This window comes from Gymnodraco acuticeps, unplaced genomic scaffold (assembly GCF_902827175.1).
Source record: "Gymnodraco acuticeps unplaced genomic scaffold, fGymAcu1.1, whole genome shotgun sequence".
In the NCBI taxonomy this organism is placed as follows: Eukaryota; Metazoa; Chordata; class Actinopteri; order Perciformes; family Bathydraconidae; genus Gymnodraco; species Gymnodraco acuticeps.
The window spans coordinates 1,763-15,227 of NW_022990673.1; the positions used below are offsets into that span (position 1 = coordinate 1,763).

The 13,465-nt window shown below is 43.7% G+C and overlaps 1 protein-coding gene across 1 annotated transcript in view; it reads left to right on the forward strand.

Moving 5' to 3' along the window:
* The first annotated feature begins 7,602 nt into the window (after positions 1-7,602).
* Positions 7,603-13,465, forward strand: part of LOC117555087 (neurocan core protein-like) — a 58,494-nt gene continuing 52,631 nt past the window's right edge. Inside the window, exons 1-2 of the mRNA XM_034229790.1 lie at positions 7,603-7,645; positions 7,783-7,899. Coding sequence (XP_034085681.1) covers positions 7,603-7,645; positions 7,783-7,899 — 160 coding nt within the window. The remainder of the gene's footprint in view (positions 7,646-7,782; positions 7,900-13,465) is intronic.

Consider the following 13,465-nt stretch of genomic DNA (forward strand, 5'->3'; position numbering starts at 1 on the left):
CACAAACTATATTTTCTATATTATAAATGTTTTTTTCTTGCATCTTTCATGTCTTATGTCACATACACCTGTATGATAGATGTACACCATTAAACTGATCCTAGCTCTTTGTGAATAAATAATAACATGGAACAGTTAAATAAACTGGCAAGCGACTCTCAGTTATTTGAGTAATCCAGTATTGATAGCAGCTTTCAGCGTGCTCAGTAATAATAGATGCGCTTCTGTAATGGATTACATATGGAGTGTTTACAGACTGCAGTCTACATCAAGTGTTGTTTTCACTCTCCCATCTCTCAGATACACAAGGCGTCTATAAGCAGCCATACGCAGGGCGCTGCATGTGTTCAGACGGACAGAAATAGCTGCTCCCTCTTCTGCAGAGCTCATCAATCCTAGTTTGTCAGAGGCCGCTCAGCCTGGGCTCGGGACAGTAATCACACAGCTACACCTGCTCCTTCGACAACCCTCGCTCTACGGGAACACATTCCCAGAGGATGCAGGGTGGCGACTGCAGCCTTTCAAGTGGTCAAGCTGGGATCAAGCCCAGATTCAGTATCTAAAAGTTGTCAGTTGTCCTTGAGAACTGACTTCCTGCCAGCCTGGGAACGCTCAGCCGGGTGCTCCGATCTCCCTGTGGAGAGGAGATCAATGGAGTGATACTTTATTATTCTTTACAACAACACACTTCAAACACTATGCAACCTCTTGGACTAATAGAACCGTAGTTGTCTTTAAGACCACATGTTCAACACCAACATTAGCCATTTTTTGTGGACAATCCCCACAGGAGCAACTTGGGGTGAAGTGTCTTGCCCGGGGACACAACGACATGCTGACTGCAGTGGGGTTTGAACCTGTGACACCCTGATCCAAACACCTACGCACAACCCACTGCGCCACACACCGCCGCGTATAGATAAAACCTATACTTACATTATAGTACATTTAGCTGTCACTTTCATCCAAAGCCACTTATAATAAGTTAGTTCTAATGGCCAAGGTGCAGTCAAAACAGGCAGGTTTTTTAGTCTTAGATTAAAGAGTTGTACATGTTCAGCACTCCTGATATAAGGGTAGCTTATTTTGCCATTTCGGGAGCCATGAGAAAAGAGACAGGGTTTTTTAAGGCGATAACTGGGTCCCCCCCCCCCACAGTGAGGTAGTACAGTAGCTAACCGATTGGCCAATGCAGAGTGAAGTGCATATGCTGGAGTGTTGGGTTTAACCAAGGTCACGAAGTAGTAAGAATCATATCAATCCACAGCAGGCCAGTACCAGTGTCTTAAAACGGACTTACAGAACAACCATCCAATCCAATCCACTTTATTTATATAGCACAGTTTAAAAACAGAGGGTTTGCCAAAGTGCTTCACAATATACATAACATTATAATAAAATATAATATTACACGAATAGATAAAAGGCACACATAAGTTCAGACAGACAGTAAAAGCATACAAATAGGTATGACATAGCTCAGACTGACTGGTAAGCGAGGGAAAAGAGGTGGGTTTTCAGGCGGGACTTAAAAGCTTCAAGAGTGGGCGACAATTTTACATGAGGGGGCAGGTCGTTCCAGAGCCTGGGGGCTACCGATGAGAACCCTCGGTCTCCCCTGGTCTTTTTCTTTGTTTTTGGGACGATCAGCCGCAGCTGATCAGCTGACCTCAAAGCCCTTGAGGGGGTGTACACCTGTAGGAGGACGGAGATGTACTCTGGGGCCAGCCCATTAAGAGATTTAAAAACAAACAATAAAATCTTAAAATATATGGCATCAAATGACCTTACTGTCCTTTATTTGTTTTTTTAGTGTGAAAGGCCATGTTTGGTTCTTTTCTGTCCTGTCATTTCCAAACAGAGGTTTTTGTCGTGCTTGTTTTGACTGACAGTTGGAACAGTGGGTTAAAGAGAGGGGTGGACGCCTACATTCAGGGAGGCGAGGCACGCTGACCCTCCCCGATGTGTTTTCGACCTCATGGACTGAGTTTGTTGTAATGCTCTCACTGCAGACGCTCAGGCTCTGCTCACATTAGATTGTCTGACTCTGCAGACTGACTGCTGGGGCGCTGACATCATCAGCACCAACCGGAGCAGCTCCACCAACAAAACCTAACCTCTGTGTCTCTCTCTCTCCATCTCTTATTCTCTCCTCCGCCACCTCCTCACCCTCCATTTCAACCCTCATGCAGCTCACCTCCGCAAATCAATCACTTTGAAGTAATCTGAGACCACATTGGAGTTTGCGTCTTAGTGCAAGAGAGAGGTGTTATCTCTATTTCAGAAGAAATAGGTTTCATTTTCCCCTGGTGTGTATTCAACTTGCCATGGCAGTAATTGTAGCTCATCTGCAGTGAGAGACTTGTCTGTCAGGGGACACGTTGATACATGGATTATATTCCTTCCTGTGAGTCTGCCTCAGTCCTTCCTGTCTGGGAAGGGATGGAAACTTTGAGACACTCGGGTCATGCAGATGATACGGTGAACAGTAACAGTCATTGCGTTTGGGACAAAGAAGACAGACATACTCATCAAGGTCAGGTTGCAATGGTTGTCACTTATCAGATAGTTAAGGTAATGAGTCAAGCATCACCAAAGATAACCCAGAACCAAGGAGTATCAAAACTACTCCAGTAAAAAGATACCTGCACTTGATCCGATTTGTACCCAGATCGGAAAAAAGGGTTTTACTTTCAAAACACTATGCAACCTCTTGGACTAATAGAACCGTAGTTGTCTTTAAGACCACATGTTCAACACCAACATTAGCCATTTTGTATTGTCAGGATAGGGGCTAAACGGGAAATCTTGGGTTGTCAAACATTCTGAAACATCACCTCAAGTGTTATTCTATTTAATGAGTCACATGATCGACCCGCAACCACAGCAGCTATAACCAATACAGGCTGTTGTGTGGTTTAGTTGAGTGCTGTCTATTGCATGGAGTTGGAAGTAAAGACTTCATTGCATAGTAGTGACATGACAGATATCAAATCTAAAATAATACCCTATTGTTTTGCAGTATCACTTTATGGGTATTGGTACTGGTTGTACTTGTATCATAATTTCTTTAATCACCCAGTCCCACATTACCGTAACATCTCTGGTACACTCGCCATCATTTCCTGTTTGCATGAATACTATCTGCTACCCTGCTGTAGCAATGTCGCTGTGTTCTGTATGTGCTTTTGCAAGTCACCATCAAAACGATGAATAATGAGTATGCATAATTTTGAACTGTCTGCAGAAAATTATTAATTTAGGCTTACCTCCATAGTTGGACCAGGCATAGGTGACATTCAGCATTGACAGAGCCACTTACACTGATGTATTATGTATGCCTTGTATGGCACTGTAACGCTCAACGCATAAAACACATGTTCATTGCGGTCATCATGCAAGTGACAATATGAATATTTCACACTACGTCAAAGTAATGATGACAGGGACTGTATTAAGTCCATGCTTTGCAGTTTAGTACAGCTATCCACATGGCTCTAACTGTGCTGTGTGCCTCAGCACCTTAGAGGGAAACATTTTAGCGGGGCAGCTCTGGCCGCAGGTGAAGTCTTATCACGCTCATGGAGGGGAACACTTAAACAGGCCATTGCATGATCTCTTTCTCAGCAAAGCTATTACAAGGTTCAGTGAGTCCAAGCACAGCATCACGGCGGTGTATATACAGTAAATGCAAGTGTGTGCGAGTGCAGTTTTGCTCCAATTGTGTGTGTGTTTATCTGTGCAGAGTTCAGTGTTTCTGTCAGCATAACCTTTTCTGCAAGCTTCCATTATGTTGAATTTGCTAACCACTCAGCTTGGTACTTCATGGGATTCGTAACATTTTCCTTATCCCCAATCCTCTTTCATTGCCCGTTCTAAATCCTGGGTGCATGTATGAGTTGACATCAGGGAGTATCTTCCCAAATGTGGCAAAAGGCTAAGATAATCTCTTAGGAAGGAGGCTTCGGAAAACTTCAGATGATCCCATGGAGCAGTGAAATGTCACACGTAGGAACATCCATCCATCCTTCTCCCGCTTAGTAGGAACATATTTTAAGAAATTGTGCACAGGATTGAAGAGACGTTGTGGTATCTGTTCAATGTCAGGGGAAAATACCTTATATGATCTATTCTATTTGATAGATATGCCTGCAAAGGAACTGACAGCTGAACTATTGTAAGACCTAATATATCTCTCTTTTGTGTCTATAATAAACTGTAGTGCTACAGAGACTGTTCTTCCCTCCTTCGTCTCTTTCTCTTTTCATTTCTGTCTTTCTCGCAGAAAAAGAAAGATACACAGTCTGCATAGAAGAGGAGACCTATTTTAAGACCAGTGTGTAATTAATCATAAGCTAGCAGCATGCATTAAGAGAGGAGGAAATGTATGATAGCCCCCTCTGTGACTTTCTGTCCCTCCCTTTTCTCTCGCTTATACTTGTGCTACTCTATACTACATTTTAAATGTGTCTCCCTGCCTAATACCAGGGTCTCTCTGTTCTTCCTCCCTCCTCTCTGTCGCATTTTTTATCTGTTCTTCACTTGCATATTCATTTTTTGTTTCACATCTTTGCACACACACGCACCCTCCTAATTATGAAAACGCAAAATGTCATCTAATGCCCTGACGGGAATATTTAAACACTAAAGCGCTGCATGTTCAGGGCTGATTCGAGCGTGTGTTGATCCATTCATGCATTACGTTTCTGTCTACTGTACATGTGATGACACCACTAAGATTGCAGGCTCATGTTTGTGGGCAGATGGTGAAGAACACAGTCTCATTTGTGTGTAATAAGTCGTAACTAATTGTCTGCAGAGTGGATCAATGTGCTATTCTGCTGCAGCGCCACTCTCAGTCTGTATAACCACAGACAGCACAGCCACAATTTATCAGCGCTAGCAAATTCTACTGGAGGAAAAGTCCTTTTCATCTCTTTAGTAGGGCAATTTACTGGAACTGTTTAACTTATATAAATAAATTGTTTATGTTGTTAAGGAAGTGGACCAATAGAAATAGACCTAAAGGATTAGATGGCGTTAAACACATGCATGCCCACACACAAGTAAACACAGTTGTCACACACTAGCTATGCTCTAATGGTCCTATCAGATGGTGATGCCATCCACTTAAATCCTAAGGAGCTTATTGATTATGTTTTAAGATATGTCACTCTCATTTTTCACGTCGACAAACTATAAGCATTAAGCCCTAGCTGCAGTATTACCCTCTGTGGTGTGACTGACTCGCAGTGGTCTTAAGAAGTTTGGCCTTTTCGCTGCTGAAGCCCCCCTCACTAAGGCGACTTGATGACCCGCCCTCAGCTGTCAGTCACACTGTGTGCATCACTGCAGCAGATACATATCCACCTGTGCTGTGACAGAGCTGAAATGTAAAACCGAAACTGCAAGCAGAGATACCCACATGTCAGACTTAGTGTGCGAATATTATCTCAACATTAATGTCCACCTGATGGATGGCCCTAACATGTTCTATCCCCAGAGGATGAATACTTCAGACTTATTTTACTTTCAGGGCCACTTTTTTTGAGTAAAATATGTCATAGTTTTAAATCTATTGTTTAAGAAAATACTTAAAACTCAGACAATTAATTATGAATAATCAAAATGTAGTCTATTTCTGGTTTAGAAACAGCAGTAATGTTAAACCTTTTATCTAGTTCCCCCTTTTCCTACATCATTGCTTGCATTAAATATACTCATGCCTAATTTCTAGAATGATATTCTGTATTTTAGGCTTATAATGTATTAAATGCCACACACAAACACAATCATATACTATTTAAATGCCATTAAATGTCACCTGATGATGGCAATTTTGCGAGTTTGTGTCACAAAGACATTACATTTCACAGTGGATTAGAGAAAGCGATCGCATGAAATTGAAGGTACTGTGAGCCATTTCTGTGTAAACGTGAAGCCACCTTGAAAAGCTTATTTTACAAAATGGTTGCATTTTGACATTTTGAAATATGTCATCGAGAGTGAGCGTAGGCCAACTCTGACTCACAATAGGTTTTCATATCACATCACTTAACTGAACAGTTGCTGTTGTCAGCAGCAGAGTAAAGTAGATTCAGGTTCACGCTCATAAACTCCCACATTCCCCTATTTTCCCTCATGAAAACACACCGAAGGAGCTGTCGGTGACATGCTTTCATCCTGCCTGCTTGATGCATGGACTGAATATGGCACATTGTTGGGTTGTTAACATGTAGCAACAGCAAACTAATCATTTAAGCATGAAAGCTAGCAATCTGAAGCAACGATATTAGTCTTTTTTTTATATTTTCTACACTGCTGGAAACAGATTAACATTTGGATTTATCGTTGTTTACAGTGTTGGGCAAACTACTTTTAAATGTTAGATATTGAAATGATAAATTACTCTCTTGATGGATGGACGGATTGATAGATGGATGGATGGATAATGACTCAAGCAGCTTCTTTCCTTCACCTATTTTCTCCATTTCCCCCCTCCATTACCTTCCCATTTGAAACCCAACCAGGCAGATACATTGAACATATCTTGTGTGTCATTCACTGCTCAGCACTTTTTTTACCATCTCCATGATTACCCTTTAAGTTATGATGTTTCTCAAATCACACACGGGGTGTTTTTCTTTCTCCTTTCTGCTGTTGATTTTAGAAAAAGAGCCTGTCTCTAATGACTTTTCTCATTCAGCGAATCCCTTTTACAGTATGTCATTTCAAAGGCAGCCTTTCCATCTCCCCAGCCCTGTATATCACCAGCTGCCTCTCTGCAGCGGTGGGGAGTCTATCACTCCGTTTCACAGGAAATTGAGCACACACCCACGTCAATGTATTTCTCTCCAGCGTTTGCAATGAGTCAGGGTCACACAGACATCCACAATTGTACACACATATGATTGCAAATGTACACACATGCATAAACAATGTACAAGTAGAAATGTTCCCAGACTTTCAGGGGAACTGCACTCTGTGTTCTGCAAAGCATCCCTCTGCTCATACATCATTACGTGAGTCTGGGTGTATTATGGAGAAGATGCAGTGTATTAGATGGCCTGGCACATTGTGTCAGGGGCTGCAATCCTATCAGGATGGATAATAAAAGGACACTTAATCTAGCCAGTTCCCTACAGTCCTTTTTGCTCACAGAATAGAAATTCCTGACGTCCGCTCTGCGGTCTAACCGTCCTTGTCAAATTCTCTTCCTCCCTCCATCCCATCCTAAAATATAAGAGCAATAATTACGACTTAATCTCCTCAATCTCCACCTTCATCCTGCAAAATGTTTCCCACCAAGACATAGAGTTATAGCCCAGCAACATAAAATCTGTTTATTACCTCTTTTGCAACGCTGTTATGTGCCATAAAAATAGATGCCTATGCCAGTATGCACGGCTGGGTGATGACTAGCTAGTTTATGAGGGTCTTGGCTCATCGGGGGACCTGGGATGAGAGGCTGGAGGTTGTCGAGTCAGCACCCTGTCCTTCACCTGGCGAGCATCCGTCATGATAAACTGGCACAACATACGTAAAAACATCCAATATGTCACCTTTTAGAAAGTCATGGAGTTCCGGACGTGTCTCTACGTAATGTCTGCCCACTCTACTCTTTTTCTGTTCGAGGATGAGCTCAGTCAGGATATTGAAGAGCATAATGCTGGCTCACTGCCTGTCATAGTTTGTCAACATTTGAGGCACTTTGGTAATGCTCTTTCCCTGTACGAAATCAATTATAAATTCACATTTGTCCCACTCTGTCTGTCTTTACAGTGGAGAATAACCCATGCCAGACCAACCCGTGCCTCCATGGAGGGAGCTGCCTGCAGGAGGGGGATGGCTATAGCTGCTACTGTCCTCAGGGCTTCTCTGGAGAGAGCTGCGAGATTGGTGAGTCACTGCGGGGGTCGGGGCTGAGCGGGGAGAGGTCAGAGGTCAGCAGCTGAACACAGATGCTGTGTCGCTGTGGAATAAGGGTAAGCGAGACATGCATACTGTATGTTGGCATAACATTTACCAGATGTACTCGACTGTGCAGTGAATTCTAGAGAAAGCAACAACTAGTTCCCTTTGTGGGTTTTCTTTCCTTGTTTGTGCTGGTAGGACTCTGTATTCAATGCTCTCAAAGCCAAGATGAGTTTTCCTGTCAGGCCCCAGTAGTTTTGGTTGAAGCTCCCCGACTGAAAGTGAACTGGGAATATCCGTAAGCGGTCAAGTCAGCCAGTTGTGACAGAGGTTACTGAATCCTTGTTATATGTGCTCAGCTGTGTGTGTGTGTGTGTGTGTGTGTGTGTGTGGTGTGTGTGTGTGTGTGTGTGTGTGGTGTGTGTGTGTGTGTGTGTGTGTGTGTGTGTGTGTGTGTGTGTGTGTGTGTGTGTGTGTGTGTGTGTGTGTGTGTGTGTGTGTGTGTGTGTGTGTGTGTGTGTGTGTGTGTGTGTGGTGTGTGTGTGTGTGTGTTTTTCCCCTTCTGCCCCAGGAGTAGTTGGCAGCTCATCTTTCCTCTCAGCTGTGTGAAGGGAGATTGCGGCTGTCAGAAAATGGCTGTGCACTGTTTTTGTTGCGTGTGTATGTGGCAAAGAGACGCAAGGACACATTGGCCACAAAGGAGCCATGATCAGGATCAGTGAAGGATGTAGCCGCTGATTAAAGTGCTGAAGAAAAAACTGTAAAATAAAGTAGGTGTGGCATTTACAGAACATATCAAAGTGACTTTCTTAGTTACGAAGACATAAAACCCTAGGAGTAGGTTGTCATTGAGCTGTAACACATCGCAGTTGGTTCAAAGTTGTTGTTGTTGTTGACGGCGTTCAGTCTGGAACATTGATTCGTTGTCCAGGCCAAAGAACCATGGGTTGAATTGAAGTAAATATTAGATGACGTGCTCAAGTGACCCTCTTTTGTGGTGTAATTTGGAACCATTGGAACTGTAGTCTCACATTTTTGTCTTTCAAAGCTTCTCTTCGGCAGTTGTCTTTTTTCCAAAGCTTGTTTTGAGCACTGAGCTCAATCTGCTCTATCTAAGGCCTTGCAGAAAATCAAAGGCCATTCCTGTTTTTAAATGTGAACTGTTATTATACAGATGCACCATCAGCATTCCATATCCTGGATGTCCTGAAATAAAAATGACCAGAATAAATGTTATACCTTTTGCTAGTCCTGACTTCTCGAACTCTGAGAGATCCATATTCATGTGTAGGCAGAACAAAGGCCAAGCTGAGGTTTTAAGGGTCAATGCTTTTGGAGAAAGGTCATAGATCAGGGGTCATATGGGACATTTTGTCCTGGGTCTGATTATCAATAACCTTCAATTATTTTTAGCAAATAGTACATATTATGCAGCATTAAGGTGTGCCTGTGCATTTAAACCATTGGAGATCAATCAACAATCTGCCAGTGGATCAATAACTTGTGACAAATGTATGTAAACTGCATCAATTACACACACATGTAGTTTCTAATGAATCACTGCAGTCAATGTGGTTTAGGTTTGTTATTGAGACCTAATGCGATGAGAATAAATTAGGACATTTAAGCCTTACATAACGTCCACAAGGTTCCGTTGCGTGCTTCAACTGAGACCCTTCCCATTTACTTTGAATGGGGTGACGTCAAGCTTTGTCGAACTGCATTGTGGTTCCCGTCGCGTCGCTTTGCCTCCGTTGCTCGCTTCGAAAGTTGAGAAAAGTTCAACTTTTCAAGCGGCGACGGAAGCGCCAGCCAATCAAATCATATGCCAGTACAAGCTCTAGCCAATCAAACCGCGTGCTTGTGTGTCCGGGGCGGGAGATGAATGTGATTGGTTGTTAGTCGTGCGCCAGACACGCCCACCGGCAAGCTTACGAACCGTGTGGACGTACCGTTATGTCGGGAGGAAAGCACATTCATAAAATATTTGTTATTTACTCATTACTTGATCGTAGCTTGATCATATAGCCTACTGATTTCCAAGATGGCGCCGGGTTGTCTGGCAGGCCGTCCAAGCATCTCTGTTTTAGTACTAGTGTTTGTTCTGTGTCTGTTTTGCTCAGTGACAAGGACCATAGACTCTCTGTTAGTATACAACCGACACGAGCTGCTTAAGATCGATGAAAATGTGGGCTTTTTTGCGAAGTTTGGCCAGGGTGGACACACCCCCCCTCCCCCCCCCCCCCCTTCTATCGGATGTACCTGCACACCTACTGCGGGCCGGGCCCTCGTTACCCCGAAGACGCAGACGCCGAGGCACACGCAGTGGCCGGCTGGTTAGGGTGAAAGAGTGGCTAGCGTGGTCTCCTGAGCTGGCTCAGCACCCTTTTCCCCCGGAATATGGACCTTGTTTTCGCCGCCTGGCCTCCCGACGCCCCCTTGCCATGGTCGGCACCTGGCTGGTACCTGTCGCTGACCCGACTCAAGATCTGCATATCCTGCGCCCCCAGTGGTCTCGCCTCTCCCCCCCGCTGTAGTGAACCGCCGCAACCTTCGGTCGCTGGGTCGTGAAACTCACGCGACTGTTGCCCCGGTTCCAACTAAAGGCTCGCTGATAAACGCGAGATCGATCGCAAACAAAACTTTCATCATCCAGGACTTCTTCACGTCACATGCTGTGGATGTGCTTTTTATAATGGAAACCTGGATATCTGCGGGTGAGTCTGCTGCTTTTACAGAGCTATTGCCTCCGGAGTGCAGTTTCATTAATTCTCCACGGGTCGTGGAGGAGGTATAGCGACTGTCTTTAGGAGCAGTTTATACTGCAAACCCACGCCGTCTATCTCATTCTCCTCCTTTGAACTGAGCCTGTTTGAGCTGGGACGGATTAATCCTGTACTGTGTGCGGTGGTCTACCGACCGCCCAAGTACAACAAATACTTTATAAAGGAGTTCTCTGAACTATTGGCCGGTATCGTGACAAACTATGACAGCGTTTTAATTGTCGGGGATTTTAATGTGCATGTCTGTTGTATCTCGAAACCACTAGCTAAAGACTTTCTTGATGTTTTATATGCTTTTGACTTCATACAACATATCTCTGGCCCCACGCAAGAGCATGGGCACACATTAGACCTTGTCTTATCCCATGGTCTGCCCATTTCAAATGTCAATGTGTGTGAGGCAGCTTTATCGGATCACCTGCCTGTGCTATTTGATTTTATTCTGCCCTGTCATAGTCTTAAATCATGCGCTCCTGTCCGTCACGGTCGTATGATGAAACCTTCCACTGCTGCTAGTTTCTCTCCTGCCTTTGTTAAATTAACACAGTCTGATAATATGTCCGCTGACTCCATGGACACTGAGCTATTAACCTCAGCCTTTCTCTCTTCCTGCACTGGAGCTCTTGACATTGTTGCTCCCCTGAAACTCATGCGCCCCAAAGTTAAATCTGAACCCTGGCTCAATGACGTCACTCGTGCTGCCAGGCGTGAGTGCCGGCAGGCTGAACGCAGGTGGAAGAAGGACAAGCTTCATGTAACTCGTGACATTTTGAAAGAGAGTTGGAGAAAGTATCAGAGCACTGTAAAAGCTGAAAAGATTAGTTACTTTTCTGATATTATTTCTAGTAATTTAAACAAACCTCGTGTTCTCTTTAAAATAATCGATGCTATGTTAAACTCTCCTTTATCCACTTGTATTGATGCTTCAACTGAGATGTGTGAAAAATTCCTCTGCTATTTTATAGACAAGATCTCCACTATTAGAGCCAGTATCTCACCACCCTCTTTTGACCCCTCCATTGACTTCACATGCACTGCTGTCTTCCAGCAGTTTGGACCTGTGTCGTTGTCATCTCTCAGTGACATTGTTGCTAAATTAAAACCCTCATCTTGTCCCACAGACCCAGTCCCTCCTCGACTTTTTAAAGAGGTATGGGACACTATTGGACCTAATGTCCATAACATTATAAATAGCAGCCTAGAGTCCGGTTCTGTGCCAGTTTATTTCAAACAAGCTGTTTGAAATACCCCTGATAAAGAAAACTAATCTGGACACTTCTGTCTTCTCAAATTACAGACCCATCTCGAAGCTTCCTTTTATTTCAAAGATATTGGAGAAAACCGTACTCTTACAGCTGCAGTCTTTTATACATGCACACAATATTTTCGATATTTTTCAATCCGGTTTTAAAGCGCTTCACAGTACTGAGTCTGCCCTTCTAAGAGTATTCAATGACCTCCTGGTCACTACAGACCCTGGTGACTCTGCCATCCTTATGCTCTTAGACCTCACAGCTGCCTTTGATATGATTGACCACTCCATCCTTATCTCTCGTCTAGAGCACAGTGTGGGTATCAGGGGCACTGCCTTAGAGTGGTTAAGGTCCTATCTGTCCAAGAGATCTTTCTCTGTTACGCTTGGTGACTTTACATCCTCTTCTGCCCCCTTATCCTGTGGAGTTCCCCAAGGTTCTATTTTGGGGGCCTATTTTATTTTCCTTATACCTTCTCCCCCCTTGGACTGATTTTTTAGAAAATATGGCGTCTCCTACCACCTTTATGCGGACGGACTCCCAATTATATCTACCCCTAAGAAAAAACACTAGCTCTCTGATGCCCCTGGTTGACTGTCTTAATGACATAAAGGCCTGGATGGCGCTAAACTTTTTAAATATAAATGAGAGCAAAACGGAGGTAATTGTGTTTGGACCAAATGGTGATGTCCCTTCCATTGACCTGGGTTCCCTGCAACAGTTTGCAAAACCCATGGTCACAAATCTGGGTGTCAAAATCGACAGCTTTTAAATTAGATAAACAAATAAACTCTGTGGTTAAATCCAGTTTTGATCACTTGAGGCTCCTGTCCAAAATTAAACCGGTTTTATCCTTTTTAAACTTTGAGCGTGTAATTCATGCCTTTGTTTCAACTCGTTTAGATTATTGTAATGCACTTTATGCCGGCCTAAATAAGATTTTGCTGGCCCGCCTGCAGCTTGTACAAAACGCTGCGGCGCGGCTGCTTACAGGAACCCGCAAGTTTGACCACATCACACCAGTTCTGGCTTCGCTCCACTGGCTTCCTGTCCATTTTAGAGTCCATTTTAAGATTTTATTGTTTGTTTTTAAATCTCTTAATGGGCTGGCCCCAGAGTACATCTCCGACCTCTTACAGGTGTACACCCCCTCAAGGGCTTTGAGGTCGGCTGATCAGCTGCTGCTTGTAGTCCCAAAAACAAAACAAAAAGACCAGGGGAGACCGAGCGTTCTCATCGGTAGCCCCCAGGCTCTGGAACGACCTGCCCCCTCAGGTTAAATTGTCGCCCACTCTTGAAGTTTTTAAGTCCCGCCTAAAAACCCACCTCTTTTCCCTCGCTTACCAGTCAGTCTGAGCTATGTCTTACCTATTTGTATGCTTTTACTGTATGTCCATAGCCTTTATGTGCCTTGTATTTATTCTTATGTGTGCTTTTTTATCTTTTCTTATGTGTGCTTTTTATCTATTCGTGTAATATTATATTTTATTATAATGTTATATTCATTGTGAAGCA